The sequence below is a fragment of the Chanos chanos genome, chromosome 12 (genome assembly GCF_902362185.1).
Source record: "Chanos chanos chromosome 12, fChaCha1.1, whole genome shotgun sequence".
NCBI lineage: Eukaryota > Metazoa > Chordata > Actinopteri > Gonorynchiformes > Chanidae > Chanos > Chanos chanos.
The window spans coordinates 16,362,100-16,381,110 of NC_044506.1; the positions used below are offsets into that span (position 1 = coordinate 16,362,100).

A 19,011-nucleotide genomic window follows, 5' to 3' on the forward strand; every position below is an offset into this window, starting at 1 on the left:
CAGCAGTCAGAGCGGAGTGAGACAGGATGGACCTGACTCGCGGACACTGCTGCAGTCAGAGCGGAGTGAGACAGGAAGGACGTGACTTGCGGACACTGCAGCAGTCAGAGCGGAGTGAGACAGGATGGACCTGACTCGCGGACACTGCAGCAGTCAGAGCGGAGTGAGACAGGATGGACCTGACTCGCGGACACTGCAGCAGTCAGAGCGGAGTGAGACAGGATGGACCTGACTCGCGGACACTGCAGCAGTCAGAGCGGAGTGAGACAGGATGGACTTGACTCGCGGACACTGCACCAGTCAGAGGGGAGTGAGACAGGAGGAGGAAAACCTGAAGTATCAAGTTAGTGTCGGTTGTCCATCACGGATGGTTGAAGGGCCACAGAAGGTTAAAAAAAAAAGAAAAAAACCCTGCTGCTCCAAAAAAATGACATTAGACCATAACTTATTCCATAATCTGTCATGCTGTTTAAGATTAATTAAACCTGTCAAGTTTGCCAATGGCACAGACTTTGCTCCCTGGCCAAATTTCTTTTGCTCCTATTAATTACATTCTTGACGTTTGCATTAAGATTCATGATGAAAATGTCAACATATTTTATATTAACCCTTACACTACGCTTTACCTTTGATTTAATGTCCTGCAGGTCAACTCCTAAAAAGAGCCATATTTTCTATTGAACAAAGACAAACCGACAAGATCCCAGACTACGTTGTGTGTTTGCGGCGGTGGAGTATGTCACCTGACTGTGCTATTTCCTACCCAACCGACAAAAAAAAAAAAAAAAAAAGTTTGTTCTTTTTTCAATACTTATTTATTTATTAACATAGCAACCAGCCTGTGCTATGCAACACACTTGAAAAAAAAGGAACACGGGAAACTTACTGAATAGGATCTGCTTAGTTCCGAATATTAAATATGTACTTTTTAAGAAGCTGCGTTTTCCACACGTTTTTTTAAGCTGAGTTTTTCATGTTCTGCAGTTTCAGAGTGACATGCCATTGAATCTCTGATGGATTTTGCTTAGCCTAGATTGAGGCCCACAAAGAGAGTCGGACATTTTTGATTGATTTGTAACTATTTTTACATGCCCTCCTTAAAGAAAATGGTTCAAGTATGCAAGCTTGCTGTGGTTTGTGTAAAAAGAAAAAAGGGGAAAAAAACCCCCAAAAAATGGATTTGGTATGAACCCCCCTGGGACTACTATTAACCAGCAGACTTGGCATAACTGGAAAAGTAGTCATATCCCTGCTGCTACCCACCCCCCCTCTCCCTCCCCCCTCCCCAACCACCCATTCTAACCAACAGCGGAAAATATTCTTGGTAGTAACAAAAATAAACACCGTTTAAGCTACGTGTACACACAGTCTTAAAATGGAGTGGTCAGATGCAATGGCTCACTTCACAGCAGTTTTTCTCCTGCCATGGAGCGACTGCTAAATGTTGAAAACACTTTTTTTATAACAGTAATCATGACATATTGTGTTACAGTAGGCATGGCCAAACTGTAGAATATACTGTAAGTAACACTCCAGTTATCAAGGGCACTATCATTTCAGAAATGAAAGACTGCAATACAAAACCATGTGTTCCGGGCACTGTATTTAGCTGTCTGGCCTCAATACACTTCAATCCCCAGTCTCTCTGTAGGCACCGTATGAACAAGAGACTGTGAGCCAAGCCTACTGATAGTAGGACGTAGGTGCAAGACAGAGTCAGTGACAGCAGTCTGAAATGATACAGTTTGTGCCTAGCACGGGAGCAGAGAAACAAAGGAGACACTGTGATTAACCAACACACACACACACACACACACACACACACACACACACACACTGTGCCAGCTGTCCCCTGCCCATCTCCTCCGCCCCCAGCTGTGCCTGACACAGCTCTCTTTCTCACACACACACACACACACACACACACACACCTCTTTCCCCATTTTGGTTGACTTCCAGAGGCCTTGCCCATGACAAAAAACATGGGACCACACCCCCAAGTTGCCACTGCTGTCTGCAAGGGCCAGACAGTGCCACACTCCTGAGAGAGAGAGAGAGAGAGAGAGAGAGAGAGAGAGAGAGAGAGTGAGTGAGTGAGTAAGTGTGTGTGTGTGTGTGTGTGCGCGCACACGTTTGTGGACATGCTTTTCATCTCTCTCCCTCAGACTAACCCACTCATTGAGGTTTGCCTCAGGCTGTTATTCTTTGCTGTCGTAAAGCATTTTTCGCCAAGGGACGCCCTTCATTTACGCCACTGATGTGGGTATATTTTGGGACAAGAGGCACGGGTACAGGGAACTCAAACTGAATCATTTGTAACCTTTCATGGGTTAATTGTGGCTTATGCATTTTCAGTGTGGCAAAGAAAGAAAAAAAAAATACTATTAGTTGAAAACATCTCACACACACACTTCACTCTTTGCTATTTTCAGAGGGCTTTTAACAGGCTGCAAAGCGTCATTACGTAAATGGTTGAATGAATTCCATTAAATCAAAACAATCCAACTAAAAACTGGTCTGAACGCTGGTGAATTATTCAGTCGACATCACTCTATAATGACCAAACGTATCGTGCCAACAGGACCGGGCATCGGTGCTGAAACCAAATGATACGGATCATCTCGGGACAGTTCTCTGCTGGTGGAGGAAGCGGATCAGCATGCACCGCTGGCAGCGACAGGAAGCAGTTCACCTAACATTAGGACCGGACATTTCCTCCATGCCACAGACGGATGTTTCTTTTTACACTCAGCATTTTTTCTTTTTTTTTTTTTTGCTCAACCATAGCAAACATCCCGGTGACCTGTGAGCTTTGGTCTATAACGTCTACATCAGAGGTGCCCTAAATCCAGGCCCCCGTTCTCACCTCTTAGCGTGCTCTTCAGCCAATGGCAGAGCATGTGTAGTTGGTTGCAAAAGAAAAGCAGCGGTACTCTGGCCCTCCAAGACAGGACCTCTGGGCACCTCTGGTCTACATCATCCAATCAAAACACTACCTAACACTATCACAAAAGAAGGGTCTCAGACAGTTCTGCACAGAGAAAACACGAGACCAGCGCGTCGCAACAAGATCAGCAAAAGCCCAGAAGCTTAAGTTAGTCCATCCCTATTAAGCAGTACCGAAGCTGGCTCAGGGAACACTGCCACTGTTTGTTTGTAGACACACAGCGCTGCGAGGAGCAGCCTCCGTGGCAAAACTATGCAGCAGGTGGCTCACAGACAAACGTTTGGCAGGGCCAGAGAGGGCTGCAGCCAAAGAAAGAAAAATAGGTGGGGGGGGGGGGGGGGGGGGGGGGGGTGTCGGGGAGCTGCCGAGACAGCGCTCCACTCCAAAAGATGCCTTTAAAAAAAAAAAAAAAAAAAAGAAAAGGAAAAAAGAACATCTGAGGTGTACATTCCAGCTGTGACGGTAGCATCCTACGTCAAGCGTGTCTGGAGAGGAGCTGCAGACGGGAGAGAAGAGGGGTGGGGGCCTGGGGGGGGGGGGGGGGGGGGGGGCGGTTACGTTCCAGAGGCTAAGGCTCCGTGACATCGCTTCACAGCCTGCTACCCCCCCGAAAACAACCACTCATCTGCCTCAATTTCTGGCCTTACAGAGGAGACCGGATGGCCAGCTCACACAGATGTGTTCTGTTATAGGCTCTGAATTCCATTCGGCTCTGCTGTGCTGCTCATAGCAATATCACTGCGGACAGAGCCCTGCTTAAGAAGTGATAGCATTCATTTAAAGAATTAGACTGCACCTTTGAATTGGAATGCATGTAACTGTTAGATAGGTAAAGTTATCCCTTCAGTCCAATCAAAAGAGGAGAGTCTGTGATCAACTTTAGTCTCACAATAAAACTGAAATTAAAACAGGGTGCAATTTGCATGTGAGCTAGGACGCCGGGAGAGATGTTCATTGCGACACACTACATTTGAGTTAATGAAAGGATGACATTAGACTGCTTCTGCAGCTCTGGCAACCTTTCAATCTGGAGAGTAAACCTATCTCTACCATCATTCAAATAAAGCAGCAATGGCTCCTACCTAACAGATAAACAATACTTTACCGAATTAGGAACCTTTTAAGTCTTACCGCCAGACACAGGCAAAACATTTGGCAAATGGGCGAGATGATACTGGCTCTCCGCTGCATCTGCTCAATGACAAAGACTCAAAATTAGTGTCAAAATTAGACACCACTGGAATGGAATCGTGCTTCCCACAGGATTCCTTATCCCTCTCCCTTTCTGACAGAGCCCAGCGGTGCTGAAAACTGTGTTCAAGGTGACGAATCGAGAACGTTGATCGACTGGGAAACTAGCTCTGCCTATTTATGACAGACAGTCATGTGACGTTGCAGGTCAGTCAATAACACTAACCCAGAGGGAAGGTGGGGGGGGGGGGGGGGGGGGGGCACATATCATTAATCAGATAACTTTACATCAGAGTTAAAACAGGTCACTGTCAAATACACTGTGCCAAGCAAACTCCCCACAAAGCATTGTCCCAAAAAGTCCTTTAATACCCTACAAATGTGCATCAACAAATATACTTGTATGTTCAAGAAAAAACAAACAGTATGATAATCTATGTTCTTCACACGAAACATCCATCTATTAATAACTGTGTCTCTTCTTCACGTGGGTGGTGATTTATTTTTTGAGTTTTGAAATATAATCAGTTTATATGAACCATTGGGTTAACTAGATATTAATCCCTTCCTTTTTTTAAAATGGAAAGCAGCTGTAAAAAAAAAGACCACATAATCTGCAGAAATCATTGCAAGAGTCAATAAAACTTGAGCTGTAGCAATACATACTGCAGCATCTGCTGGACTTTGGCGACAAGTTTTAAGACTGAAGGTCAGGTGGCCATGACAATTCCAATCACACCGTAATATATACAGCACATCTTCCCATTCAGTTTGACGATCTTGTTGGAAATGCACACGATGTACTTGCCTAGGGGGGAAAAAAACCCTATGAAATGTCCTAAACAAAAATGAAGTGGTTCAAAACATTTTTTCTGATGGAGAGTTTGAAATTTAAATACCTTGTAAGGAGATTTTAAGTAAGAAACACAACAAAACTGTTGAGCAAATCTCTGGAAACTCAAAACCAAATGTTGCTTTGTAACAGTGTTGGGGGGGGGGGGGGGTAAGCTGGATCTAAGCTTTTGCTGATCAGTAGGATTATATAACCAAGTAAGACTGTGACTTTCTCCAAGGAAACTAACGAGCAAATTTGGAAATGATCCTTCCATTGCAACGTCTGCCTGAAACCAAACGAGAGAGAGAATGCTAGGGGACGAGTGCGGATCATAACGGTTTCTTGGAAACAACAGTGTGAGATGATGTGGATGCTGTTGCACCAAAGAAGTTTCCTTCCACTTCACCTCCCAAGCCATCCATATGTGCTGTCCACTCCAATCAAGGCCTCCGTTTGATGGGACCTGCACTCCAAGAGGGCATAGCCTCCCCCCCCTCCCAACCCCTCTCCCACTCTCTCTGAGTCTCTGAGTCATGAACAGCACAAAGGCTTCATCATGCATGGCCCCCAATGCAGACAAGCATGTAATGTCTCCTCTGTGTGCAGGGAGCCAGTAAAACGTTGTCATGCTGCATATACTACATCTTAACTCAGTAACAAAGTCACAGCTAAAGAAACTGGATCAGAGAAAGAAAGTGCCATCAGCGGTAGAACTCTTTTTCTTTTTTTTTTTAAGGTCTCTGATCCACAGGAAGCAGTCAGGATCACGCCTTGGATTTGCCCTGATCCACGCTGAGGCGCTAACATCATTAGCATCTTCACACAGTGCCTTCACACAGTGCCTTATGCTCTTTTCGCAAGGGGAGAGAGAGAGAGAGAGAGAGAAATGATGAACTGAAGAGACAAGGAGCTAGCTTGCTTTTAGTACTAAACTTGACATGCAGGTCTGTGGTTGGAGGCGAAGGGTGGTGTTGGTTCAGACAGCCGGGTTTCTGACATCTGACAGTGATCAGAGAGAAGGAAAACTTTAGAAGAGCCAGAAAGGCAAGCCACACAGCTGGACCATACAGACAAGCACAGCTGGACGATTCACCATCACGCAGCTGCAGTCCAACGAGGCAGAGAAGGAGGCCGTCGCAACAAAGAAGATCTGTGTCCCAGTGGTGGCGGCTGATGTTTGCCAAACCAGCACTTGCAAAGCCAGATCGTCCGTAAATGAATTCCGCTTGCCACAGAAGCTGTGCCACCACCAGGTCATTAACAACACAGGTGCAGAGAGACTTCCAGCCAAAAATAGTAGGAGCGCGATCAAATTAGTTAGAGTCTGGAGAGCCAGTTAGAGAGATACTAGCTGAGGCCTGATTATCTCAGTGTATGAGGCTACATCCCACAAACCACCCCCCCCCCCCAAAAGGAGAGAGAAATGGTTCGATCTCTGTGCAAATCCACGACGGCCTGGTTTTGCACAAAGCATTAATCATGCCAGAGAGAGAGAAAAAAAAACAATAAGTAGAACAGTTTGACAGTGTGCTGTTGGGTACAAAGAATTTGTGTGCGCTACCGCAACACTAACTGAAAAAAAGTGACTAACACCTTAATTTACACCTGTCTGGTTTGGTAATTAATGTTGTACCAGAGGCGGTAATTATATGCACAGCAACCCTCATCTGAAATGGCACACAAATTTAGCCAATCACAGGCTGTATTGAGGTGGGGTGCTGAAATACCATCAGATAGTGACTGGGGTCTCCCTATGGAGTCAGTGTGAACAATGACAGTATACAGTGCCAATGTTCCACTACCACAAAAGGGTTCAGAGTGCTTAAAACTGCTACAAAAAACAAAGTGAGACTCATATTTTCAAAACACTGAAATGAAAGAAATGAAAAAATTCAAGGAGGAACGTATCAATCTGACTGCAATAACAACGAACAGACCGCCATCATCATTTCTCTCAAAGAGAGTGCTGAACAGAAATGGATGTAAAAGAAAGAAAGAAAGAAAGAGAGGGAGACAGAAAGAAAGACAGAGAGAGAGAGAGATGACTGTCAGTGAAAAGTGCTTATAAATTGGCAAGGTTGCACTGAGAGGTGAGAGATTGAGATAGTGCAGAAAAGTAATTCATACACACAATCACACACTCCACGCATGTGTGTGATGAATCTGAATGAGGTGAGGCTCCCAGTTTGGATCTGTAAACTTGGAGTTCTCCATCAGGGGACTCATCTGATCTCACTTACGGAATTTATCACACACACATACAATGATGTGCTTGGGGCTGAAGAAAAAAGGAGAAAAAAAAAAACTCCCAAACCGAAGAAAAAACAATGTGTGCACACAACTCATTGTTCTCTACTTCATTTCTCAACGTGTGAGATGTTTTCCCTCAAAGGCAAAACACTGTTTAGAAATCTTCAGTCCATCAAACAGACCAAAACTTAAGTTAATGTTGCCATAACAACAAGCTTTAGGAACAGATGGGTGCAGATGCTGTGCTGTCCATCAGCATGACCATCACAGTTTTTATCCAGGTGGGGAGAGGGGGGCTGTATTCATCTCTGGGGGGAGGGGGGGGGGCTGCCCCCCTCCACCCATCATTACATCAATGATCCAAACCAACCATTTGAGAGCAGTTCCATGACTGGAGTTTTGATTGAAAGCAGCCTGACCTAAAAATGAAGCGTACACAATGTAACTGCCACACACAAGAATCTCAGTTATGGCAAACAGACCGTGTAGCTAAGGAATTGGCCACTGGGAAAAGGCAGTGAGGTCATCGAAGCCTCGGGCTACTCGTGTGATTCAGTAACATGAAGTTGAAAGAAACTGACTGTCACAGTTAGGAGAAAAATTTTCATCTGGTGCTGACGAAGAAAATTCCCAAAGAGACAAGTACATGTCCAGAGGTTGAAAACTTTTTTAAGCAGAAAGGTCATTTCCAATAGAGATTTCAAACAAACAAGGGGGGAAACAATGACTTAATAATGACACGACTTCCGTAAACATTCACAAAGTATCGCTCTAAGCTCCAAATATCTGTCACATTTTGTATCTGGTATAGCGACTAGAAAATACAGCTTTGATAACCAGTCTAACACGATTACAGTATGGTTAACTCAGAAACCATGTTTAGCAAATTCTAAGACCGTCAAGACGCGTAAAACTAGACTACGTCAAACTGACGACGGATAGATACTACATGGAAAACCACAAGCGAAACTCTCATAGTTGACTGCAACCTCCTCCAATTGTTGAAACTAATGCCCAGATTAGAGAATAGCTTACATTCATCACAGAGGCAAATGGCATTTGCTTGTCTACCAGGCTTGCGCACACCCTCTGAAAACACGAGATGGACCCAAACGGATAAACACGACAAACACAGCAGCCTTAAAACAAAACCAAAAAAAAAAGTTAAAAAGCTTCGTTACAGCGTAACAACTAAACTAATATTTTTCAAGCCCCGTCGTGTTCGATAGAACACGTCTCTTTCACAGTTGTAACCCGTGAAGTTTGTAAGATCGTGGATATTAAGCGTAGTGCTGTCGCCGTGCCTGTTCCTTTTAATAAACAGGAGCGCCCTGATACCGCGTCCACCCTTTCATTAAACTGTGCAAGTCTAACAGCATCGTGAGTATAGAGTATTGTGACAGCAACCCGCGTTATGGTTACACTCGCTAGACGTGTTCTTGTCATGCAATCAGTTGCCAGTCCGTGTTGTCGACTAGTTCGTCTGACCGCATTAACTTGAATGAGCATTCGTGAAATGGCAAGAAGCACATTAGATCTCTGATTACGTGCTAAAACGAAATGGTCAGAAATTAGACTAACCTGGTGAGATGCGGGGACTTTCCGTCCACCAAAGTGCTGATGTTCGGAGTTTGTAGTAGTCTCTTTCTCTCTCTTCCCTCCGCACTAGATAGTGCTGATGTCTCACTTCCTCTTTCCTTCACCGACTGCTGGTTGGTTCCTCTCCTCCGAAGAGCGATGCGCGCGACATTGACCAATTACAGCACCACAAATCCTGACAATTGAACAGAGACGCAAATAATTCGTCAATTAGTGGAGGTCACTAGAAATATACTCAGTTTGATCTAATTGCGTGTATCAAGAAATATGTGGAACGAGAATAAAAAGTTCTCATTTGCAAAGCATTTTAATGAAATTTGATTAATGATAATTTGGTCAATGATGTGCTGCCTACTTCTCTTTAAGGGAAGGGCTTAAAATGAACGATGGCTTTAATAATAATTTATAAGCCACTTTTGTATTAATTCAAATGAACGGTATGGTGGAGTATGCATACTTCTATATTTATCCTACTCTTTTCTTTTTTTACAGTCCCTATCTTTCTTTCTCGCTCTTCTGATTTTTTTTAAATCAATTACAGTCAATTGATACATTAGTGATTTAAGACGGATCCTTGCAGACCTTTTATTTATTTGTTTGTTTGTTTGTTTTTCATGATAAGCGTTGGCGGTCGTCTGATGAGCTACAACTTACGTATACAGCTGGAAGACAGTCATAGCATTAAAACTAAACCAATGTGTTCTTATATAATTCGTGTTAATACCAACTGAGTAATCTAAAAAAAAAAAAATTGTGCATATCTGATACAAGTGTATGTACACCTGAGCTATACCACAGATTTACTGATACTGTTTAAGGCATGGAAAGAACATGAATTGTGTAGCAGATATGCTTTTTGTGAGGTGTTTTACATGTTCTAGGAGGATTAAATCCTTTGAAAGCCCTCTAAGAATCTCCAGTATTCCATTAAGTAAAGCCATGTGATATCAAAGATTATATAATCCAAAAAAAAAAAAAAAAAAAACTGGTGAGAGGCACAAAACAGAGAATGTTATAAAACATATGACATATGTGTTCAAATTTTATGACCCTGTCAGTAGTCATCACGATTAGATCATAAAGGTTGTTTTTTTTTCTCTTTCCTTTCTTTAAAGCACATATGATAGTCAGTGTCACAAGAGTCCATCCACTCGGAGAAAATCCGTTCATGTTAAAATGGATACTTGTGTAAATAGGCACGCTGGTGTACAGCAGTCCTCTCTTGTTTTACTTGACAAAGCACAAAAGAGCTTGATTACATTTGTCACTATTGTTTCCTACTTACCTTCAACTAAGTTCAGCACAGATTCACTCTGATTCATGTTTTCATGAGCGGCTCCCAAGAAAACATTTACTTTTTTATGTACGACGTTTTTACTTCCTCACTACTTCGATTAAGTGCTCAGTTTTATGATGTTTATTAGAGTGAAGCTTTGAATGAGAAAACGCAATGTAACGACACCTAGCTCATTTTTGAACTTCAGTCTCTATCAGCTTCTTCGACAGGACTTAACCAAATACAGATAGGAACGTTTTTTGTTGGGGTTTTTTTTTTTTCAGATGAGTTTAATGCCCCTCCAAAGAAAGACAAACCGGTTCAATAGCAGGCGTCTACTTTCTCTCACACTGAGAGTCACAGGGGGAACGTGCCAACGAAAGAGGTAAATCTGGGAGATTCATGCCTCTAGTCAGATGAAAAGGGTTACATGTGGCACACAAGGTTCCAATGCTGTTGATTTATCTGACACACTTGGCAAAAAAAAAAAACCCCACAGAGAACCAGAGTTACAATGGAAAACTGGGAGAGGAGAAGAAACATAGCTGACTGTGAGCCCCACTTCCCCAGCAGCCAAGAGACAAAGTAAAAATGGGTCTCAGCAGGTTGGACATATATATGAAAAATAGGAGCAAACAAATTAACAAAAGATTTTATATTCAAACAAATGTGTTTCCCCAGAGACATTCAGTGGTCTTCTTACTGAACTCTGTAATATGCTCAGTGAATAGCTCCATTCTTTTTTTTTTTTATTATTATCATTATTATTAAGCTCATTTTAAAAAACGATGCTCTAATTAAGGAGGAGTGCATTGAAGAGCTCTTTTCATGTGTATCACTTAATACAAAATGCCGCATGTACTTCCCAGACTACCAGGGGGGTTCCAGCATTCAGAGCTCAGTTTGAAGATCAAAGAAGTTTTTTTTCCCCACCTCCTTTACAAGAGGCCAGTGTGGAAAGCGATGTCACTTCTTCAAAGCAATGGTAATTGGCTGGACTTAAATCATGGACGGGATGCATAAGGTGTTAAAAGAAGGTCATTCGTCTGAGGCAGTACGAGCTGGTAAATTACCCAGACTTAGGCTTTCAAATGAGAGCAAATAACGAGCTTTAAATGTTATTAGAAAGACGGCGCGGACACACAAGGAACGCGACACGCTCTACGGCAGCAATCAAACAGTACAGGTGGATGGCATGGTAATCCCACATGTGAAACTGAAATGTCTAATGAGGAACTCTAAGAAATACAATCAAAACTTCAAATACATTTCAAACAAGCTTCCTCAAATTCATTTACTGGAGTTTAGATATTGTTGAATGCAATGTGGACCGGCAAAACACAGAAGAATAGGAATTCGTTATCATCTGTTTTCAAAAACTTGTCTGACAGGAAGGTTGAGAACGGGATGAGTGACACAACAGTCACTTGACTGCCAGACGCAATGGTCTTGTAAAAGCATTTGCAGCAAACAAAACAATCCAGTATGAATGAATAACGTCTTTTGACATAGACAATCTTAAGTCGTCACGCTTGTATCCCAGTATTGCACATGCAACAGTCTGACTGTATCCCTTTAGTCACAAAGGGCTGATGAAGATGCCTGCTAACTTCACCACACTTGGCGACAGGCCAAGCAGAGATTCCATGCATTATTAAGCAGGTTTGACTCTTAGGTCAGGGAGCTTTAAGGTAAAGAGAGTCAGCAACATCTACTGTCTGTTCACCAGTTTATACTGAGAGCTGCAGGGTTACTAGGTAACCAAGCTTCTTTTTTGTTTGTTTGTTTGAAGCTGGTACCGCTGAACACCAACTGATTCAAATCTTTCTTCATTATTCAGTCAGAGTCTGTGTTGTCACTGCCTTTAGCCTTGTGCTGTTTCTTCTTTTTCTTCTTGTGCTTTTTCTTTTCCTTCTTCTTCTTGTCTTTCTTTTTCTTCTTCTTGCGGGCTCGGTCAGAGGAAGAAGACGAGGAACTAGAAGCGGAGTCGGAGTCAGAGTCGGAGGTGGTGTCTTGGAGCAGTTGCCTGAGCTGCTGTATCCTGGGGTAAAGAGAGAAGAATGGATCAATACACTCTGAGTGAATCCAAACCTCTAAAACATATTGAAAATGCCAGCAGAAGCTATTTATAGGTAACTTGTCCAAAACATCAGGGTTCCTAAGATAGAGCCTCGATGATTCAAAGTCCCAGCTAGTTTTCATATCTTTGATTGGTTAATGAGCAAACAAATCCGTCAACCAGTGGATGAAAAAGGACTCTAGACCACCGAGACCTGTCAGAGGAATCCTACTACAAATATAACTTAAGTAGGAACTTCTTTCCTCCCCTTTAATTTTCTGACAGGAATAAGTACATCTATAAATTAACAGGAAGGCAGTCAAATGCTCTCAAGCTCCACAGTGAGTCTGTAGAAAGTTCTCACTAAGCTACTGACAGAAACAGCTGCAGATTTTAAGAGCAAACATAAAAAAAAAAGACAAAATGCTGACTGGTTAAAAAGGGACAAGAAATAACAACAACAACAACACCATCAACATCTCCACAAACAATGGTACTTGTCAGAATGGAACGACCATCCAAAAAAACTGAACACTTTCATGAGACTTCAATTCCAACTGATTTACAAAAGTATATTCCAAAAAAGCACTTCATTCTAGGAAAGATCCCAAACACAACTGTCCTAAAAATGTCGCTTGCGAGAATCGTGGAAAAGGCTGAAAAAAGCCTTATTAACAATGCATCAAGAGAGAAGCATGTTGTTTTTCTGAGGGCCGACATCCTCTCACAGAACCTGCTAAACCCTGGGAACCGCAGACAACCCCCTCCCTTCAGTCAGAGCCACAATTCTCAGTGATTCATTTCTCATCACACTGGCACTGTTGCATCAGTTTAAAAAGAGTCTGACTTGTGGGTTGTTTTTTTTTTTTTTTTTTCAACTGCACACTTCAACAACTTTCTCCTTCTTTCTCAACGCGAGACTAAAAATACTAGCCGTTAGTTCCTCTGTCATAACCAAAGGGGCACGCAACCAACCAAATGACCGAAATCGCTAGAAATGCACACGCAACCGAGTTTATTACCTCGTAATAACTTTTAATTATTCCCCCATAGAGGCAGTTTCTTGTCATTACACAGTACAAGATAATTAGAGAGGAATGGGGAGTTATGTAATCTTCTGAGCTGCACACTCTTTTGTTGCAGTGACACAGTTCAGCCTCGTTGGCATTTGAAAGACCCCCATACACTGGGATACGTTATAAATAACCACTCCCTGTAGAGCCAGGGACTATTAAAACCTCTTCAAGTCACCATTTATTTGATATAAGCCTGCTCTAGATTACATCTTTTCTTGCTGGCCTTTTGAAGTTCCTATCACCTTCAGCATCGGTTCACGCTGAGGACGTGCAGCGTCGCCCCATTCTATCTGAACGCTGGGGCATTAAATAAATTAAAAAAAAAAGATATCATTTAGAGAAGAGAGACATGCAGTGCTTTGTACACGGAACATTAGGCAGAGCACAAAACATGGACTTCATTCAAGCTGACTTTAGGACTCGCAAGTGAAATTGTTTAAGATGATTAAAGTCTGTTTAATGTAAAACAGAATTCACCTGCTCTCTTTTTCATTCCTTTTGTTTTCTCTTATCAGGTCGTACATTGGATCCTCGTGTGCCTGGAAACAATTACACATCATATCAGTTGAATGAGACCATAGCAAGGACAACTCTGATACAGTTAGCTACCAAATCTCTTAGCGCGACAAAGATTCACAAGGTCAATGAGAGAAACACTAAAAGAAAAATCAGCAAAAGCAAATACTTACAACTCTGAACTGTTCAAGTTTCTGATTTCCTTTAATAAAGAAAGGACACTCTCTGTCTCCTGTCCGGTGGCCATAGCGCTTACATCTCCAGCCTGCACATAAAACCAGATCCCCTAATCAGTCCATCTGCTTTTAGATTTTAAAAATATATATATATACATATATATAAAAATATACACACACACACACATATATATGTGTGTGTGTGTGTGTGTGTGTGTGTAGACATTGCTTTATGAGACATTTCTTAAATGCATAACCTCATTCAAGAGGTTACACTTCCAGAAAGTTATATGTGTATATCCCCTCCCCATATTTACTTCCACTAACATAAATAAATTGCTTGCCACTGAGTCTAAACAGGCAATCAGTAGTGTCAGGAAATACCTCATTATCAGAATCTACAGGAAAACAATCAGACAGCTCTCATTCTGTCCAAAGTATATTTTACTGAAATTGACTTCCACATATGTATATTATGCACACTCCACAGGAAAACTGACACAGTATTTTAAGTCTCTGTGATAACATGAAGAACTGTGGGTAACGCAATATATAATCAGTGTCTTATAATAGTAGAGCATAGGAGAAACGGATCATGTCTAGACTACGTTCAGCTCATTAAATGGATCATCAAGTAATACAACCAGCTTTAAAGAGCCTTCTTCTTTAGCTTAGTCATTAAAAGCAGATCAAAACCAACACTCGACACGCCGAAGGCACGTGCCTTCCCTTGGTACCATCGATTTCTTTTCTCTTTTATGCTGAAGCACTGCTGTGACACCTTCTGGCCAAAAAGAGGGAGTTTAACAGTTATTTTTATCACTGGTGCCAACTAAAGGCTTCCAGCGGGGCCATCTCACTTTTAAATGCTGCGTTACATTTGTGACTGGATTGACTGAAGCAGCATTCTCAACATAAAGGCCTTAATGAACAAGATTCGTCTGAGCAGCATTTGGACATTTTCTGACGAGGCTGCAATTGTAGCACAAGAAAAAAAAAAAAAAACCTCCGCTTTGCAGTACAATGGAGGTAATTATGACAGTCATATTACACATGCTTCTGTCAGTCTGGAAGCAAATCATTCAGTCTGTTCCCTCACATCTTGCTACTGTCGCCATATAAACAACGTTCACCCAAGACACGCACAGCAGTGCAGCCCTCCACAGAGCGCTAGATATGAAGAGAGAGAAAAGTAGATAGCGTGGTGCAGAGCATATGCAATCAGGCAGACATTTCGAACAATGGAGTTAAGTTCTTTCTCTGCAATCTAACACGACACACAAAAAACATACGTCTTTGATTTGTCCCCGATGCTGAACAACATGACTTGGCATTTATTTTAATATGCTTCTGTATGACTGAGGCAAGAGATACTGCTGACACTCGTACGGTCACGGGGACACACAGGGTCTAATAGTGTGAAAGAGCATTTTTGGGACATGTTACTTGTTTTAATACTGTTCCCAAATCTGAGATGATTCTTCTGTAACGGTTTACACTTTGAGTCTACTAAACAAAGCTGTTTACTGATAACTACAGTTTTGGGGTGTGTGTGAATAACTGCTCACTCACACTGCATGACTTTGACTTCCTTCCCCAAAGGCATCCAAAGCCCTTTAGTAGGTGCATGGGCCAGGAAGTCCCTGGCTTCCTCATTTCCCGGTGTATCAGGAATACAATCCTCAGGTCGGGTTTCATCCTCCTGTAAAATTACAATTAGATGCATTACAAACAGATACATTTCCACAGACATAAGTTCTGCAAAATATTAGGATACACTTACTATTATTATTATCATTTTTACTCAATGCCCATTTTATATGAGTAATGTTAGTTCATACAGCACAGTCCACAAACATATGTCTCGACAAACCTTAATAAGTCCTGGGGGAGGATTCTCATAGCTGAAACACAAATAAAAAAACATGGTTATTAATGTTCTAATTCTGAATGAATCACCATGTATGATTCACTGAAGCCTGTCCAACGGACAACGCAACAAGATAGTTATGAAGGCTGTTCGCTGCTAACTAGCTGTCGTGCGTTAATGCAACGTGACGATGAGCAACTGTCTAACCATGCTTCAGTCTTCAAAGGTGAATGCAATTCATTATTGATATACGAGTTTCGCACTGTCGTAAACTGAAACCTGCCACTTACAACGTCTCCACGTGTTTGATCTTTTGCACCTCTTGGCAAAGTTTTGTCGTTTGTTTTTTGAATTTTTCAACCTCATGTTTTGATCCTTTATGCTTCTTTCGTTCTCGACTATGCTCCCTTTGCTCTCTTTCTCGTTTTCTACTTGACATTTCGATAATATGCTAACGGACACGTTAATATGACCTTAAGCATAAGATGGTGGATTAAACGGCAACCGTTTGTAGAGTTTTTATGGATTACTCTGCTCAAGAAATGGTTTACCATCAACAATGTATCTGAAGTTGATTGAACGTTTTCTTCCGGGTAACCTGTTGGGTGACAGTCACGTCATGCCATAATAAAAGTCTTGCTGTCGCCACAGATTTGTAATGCAGCCTTTAGATAAAAACTTTCAAAATTAATTTTAAAAATTTTAAAAATTAAAATGCTTGAAATGGTTTTCGACTGGTACAATATGCAGAATCGACTAACAACCATTAGAAATTCTACTTTTTCCACAATTGAACTGTTTTAACTCAATCTGATCAAATGGTGCTCGAGTGTCGTCCAGTGTCCAGATGGACGTAGAAGCTTAAGGAATAGGTTTACTTCTCTGAGTATGGAAACCCGTTTCCGCCACTTAAAAGAAAAAAAAAACAGATCACAACTCTTTATTTTCAGATGTCATCTCGTTCTTTACACATAGTATCTCATTATTTAGAAGATATATGTAGTTAATTAGAGATAGTATCACGTTATTTCGAGATAGTATGTCTTTATTTGTAGATAATATCTCATTATTTTGAGTTGGTATTTGGAGATGGTATTTCACTAATTTAGATAAAGTATCTCGTTATTTAGAAATATTATGTCGTTATTTTGAAATATCATTTCATTATGTTGACATAGTGTGTCGTTATTTAGAGATACTACCTCGAAATTTAAAATACTATCTCATTGTTTGGCGCTACATGCAGCAGAGTTAGTTGAATGCCAGGCCTGTACTGTTTCTGCAGAGCTTCCCATGCATGATTCCGTTGAAACCAAATGATTTGCTGAGTACATCAGCATTTAGAATGAACCTGTGCCTCAACGCCCGTGTATATATATGATCACGAGTCTCCTCTGCTGTTGACGACAGACCGAATTAGTCTGCTATCTCGAAAAATGAGATAATATCTCGAAGTACTGTCTCTAAATAATGACATACTATCTCAATATGTCGAGACAGTACCTCTAAATAACGACATATTATCTCTAAATAATGAGATACTATCTGTAAATAATGAGTTGTGATCTGTTTATTTTTTCTTTTAAGTGGCGGAGACGGGCTTCCACATCTATACTTGTCATATTTAATTGATCCGTGTTGAAGTAACTGTGTCTAATGTTTTTATCATCTTGGATGCCAAGTTAGTAGACTATAATTTCTGCCTTTTGGGATGACATGTTTTACATACGTTAAGCATGACCATTTCCCGTGTGTTTCCTTAGTGCTGAAAAGTTAGTTTTCCATAAATCACAGGGGAAATAATATTGTTTAGACTTTGCAAGTTATGCTACCAGTGACATTTTATTGGGTTTGTTAGACCAGCTGAGACCAACTGTATCCAGCTGAAATAAACAGCAGACAATGCCAGTTACATCTTTTTGGTTTCAACTGGGTGGTGAAGCAACCAGTGCCCATAGCTCTGTTGGTTTAAATGGGTTTTAAATGGTTTCAACTGGTTCTTAACTGGGTAAACCATTAGAATCTGAAACCCAGCTGGATCCAGTCGAAACCAGTACAGACTATTTGAGACCAGATCATTCCAGTAAGACTAGCTACTGGATTTTCAACTGGAGTTTCCGCTAGGGACATACATTTTATATTATTCCATGTAATATTAATAAAGTCTGAAACCAATGTGAAAGGAGAGAAAATCCTTTGACTAAAGAGAAATTTGTCTGAGAGGGGACATTTAAAGTTTAAGAGAGCGGGGTGAGGTAGAATTATTTTCCTTCATATAATCTATAAGAAAGTATCGCGGTAGTGTTGCTCTCGGCTTTGCCAGGTGTCCACGCGAACACGTTAAATGTTTGCGGTTGGGAAACCGGCAGGGGATTGTCTCCCCGGTCGCTGCAATAGCGACTACCACTGGTTGGTCATGAGTGGACCAGCGACAGATGGACCTGGGGAGCGATGGATGGACCTGGGAAGCATAACAGAACCTCTGTGATCATTACGGCTCCCTGGAAAACTTTTCCATGGCCTCCACCTGCAGTGGAGGAGACATGTCATTGTCTACGCCGTCCCTTAGTTGCAAGTGAAAAGTGACGGGGAATCGAGAAATACATCCATTTAGTGCAGGGGTCACCAATCTTTTTGAAACTGAGAGCTACTTCAAGGGTACTGAGTAATGCAAAGGGCTACCAGTTTGATAACACACTTCTGAAAGAACAAAGTTGCATGGTTTACCTTTAATTTTATATTATTATTAATGATATTCTACGTGAAGCCACTGATCACCTTAATGATTCATCACAATATTTATTCAGAATGATTCAACAAGGTAGGAAACAGACTTAAATAAACACAACACAATTAAATAAAATTTTAGACTGAGCTCGTTGGTGATTAGTGCTATATTTAGAACTGGCCTGCAGGCGACTGATGTGGTCCCTGCGGGCGACCTGGTGCCCGCGGGCACCATGTTGGTGACCCCTGATTTAGTGTGTCACCAAGCAAGTCACCTGGGCTACAGACGCATTATACGTCAGACGGCTACTCAAGGAACGTATATGGCAGTAAGCACAATAAATATTTACTAAATTTAGCTATGCTTATTGCTTTTATTTTGGGTCCTAAGTAAAACTGCACAGGAATTCAACCACGTGAAAAAGAACATTTGTAATTCTTCAAGTCTGTCTAATCCTGACACATTTAAAACATTTCAGCCGATTCAAG

At 41.6% G+C, this 19,011-nt stretch overlaps 2 protein-coding genes across 2 annotated transcripts in view; both read right to left on the minus strand.

The window, feature by feature from the left end:
• Positions 1–8,911, minus strand: part of elmo1 (engulfment and cell motility 1 (ced-12 homolog, C. elegans)) — a 65,085-nt gene extending 56,174 nt beyond the window's left edge. Inside the window, exon 1 of the mRNA XM_030788956.1 lies at positions 8,805–8,911. The gene's annotated coding sequence lies outside the window, so the exon portion shown is untranslated. The remainder of the gene's footprint in view (positions 1–8,804) is intronic.
• Positions 8,912–11,458: 2,547 nt separating this feature from the next.
• Positions 11,459–16,284, minus strand: rp9 (RP9 pre-mRNA splicing factor). Its single transcript, XM_030789379.1, has 6 exons — positions 16,086–16,284; positions 15,799–15,829; positions 15,498–15,627; positions 13,923–14,014; positions 13,711–13,772; positions 11,459–12,139 (listed from the first exon to the last, which is right to left on the minus strand). The coding sequence occupies exons 1-6, from the start codon at positions 16,232–16,234 to the stop codon at positions 11,935–11,937; spliced, it is 669 nt and encodes a 222-aa protein (XP_030645239.1). The 5' UTR covers positions 16,235–16,284; the 3' UTR covers positions 11,459–11,934.
• Between the last annotated feature and the right edge of the window lie 2,727 nt (positions 16,285–19,011).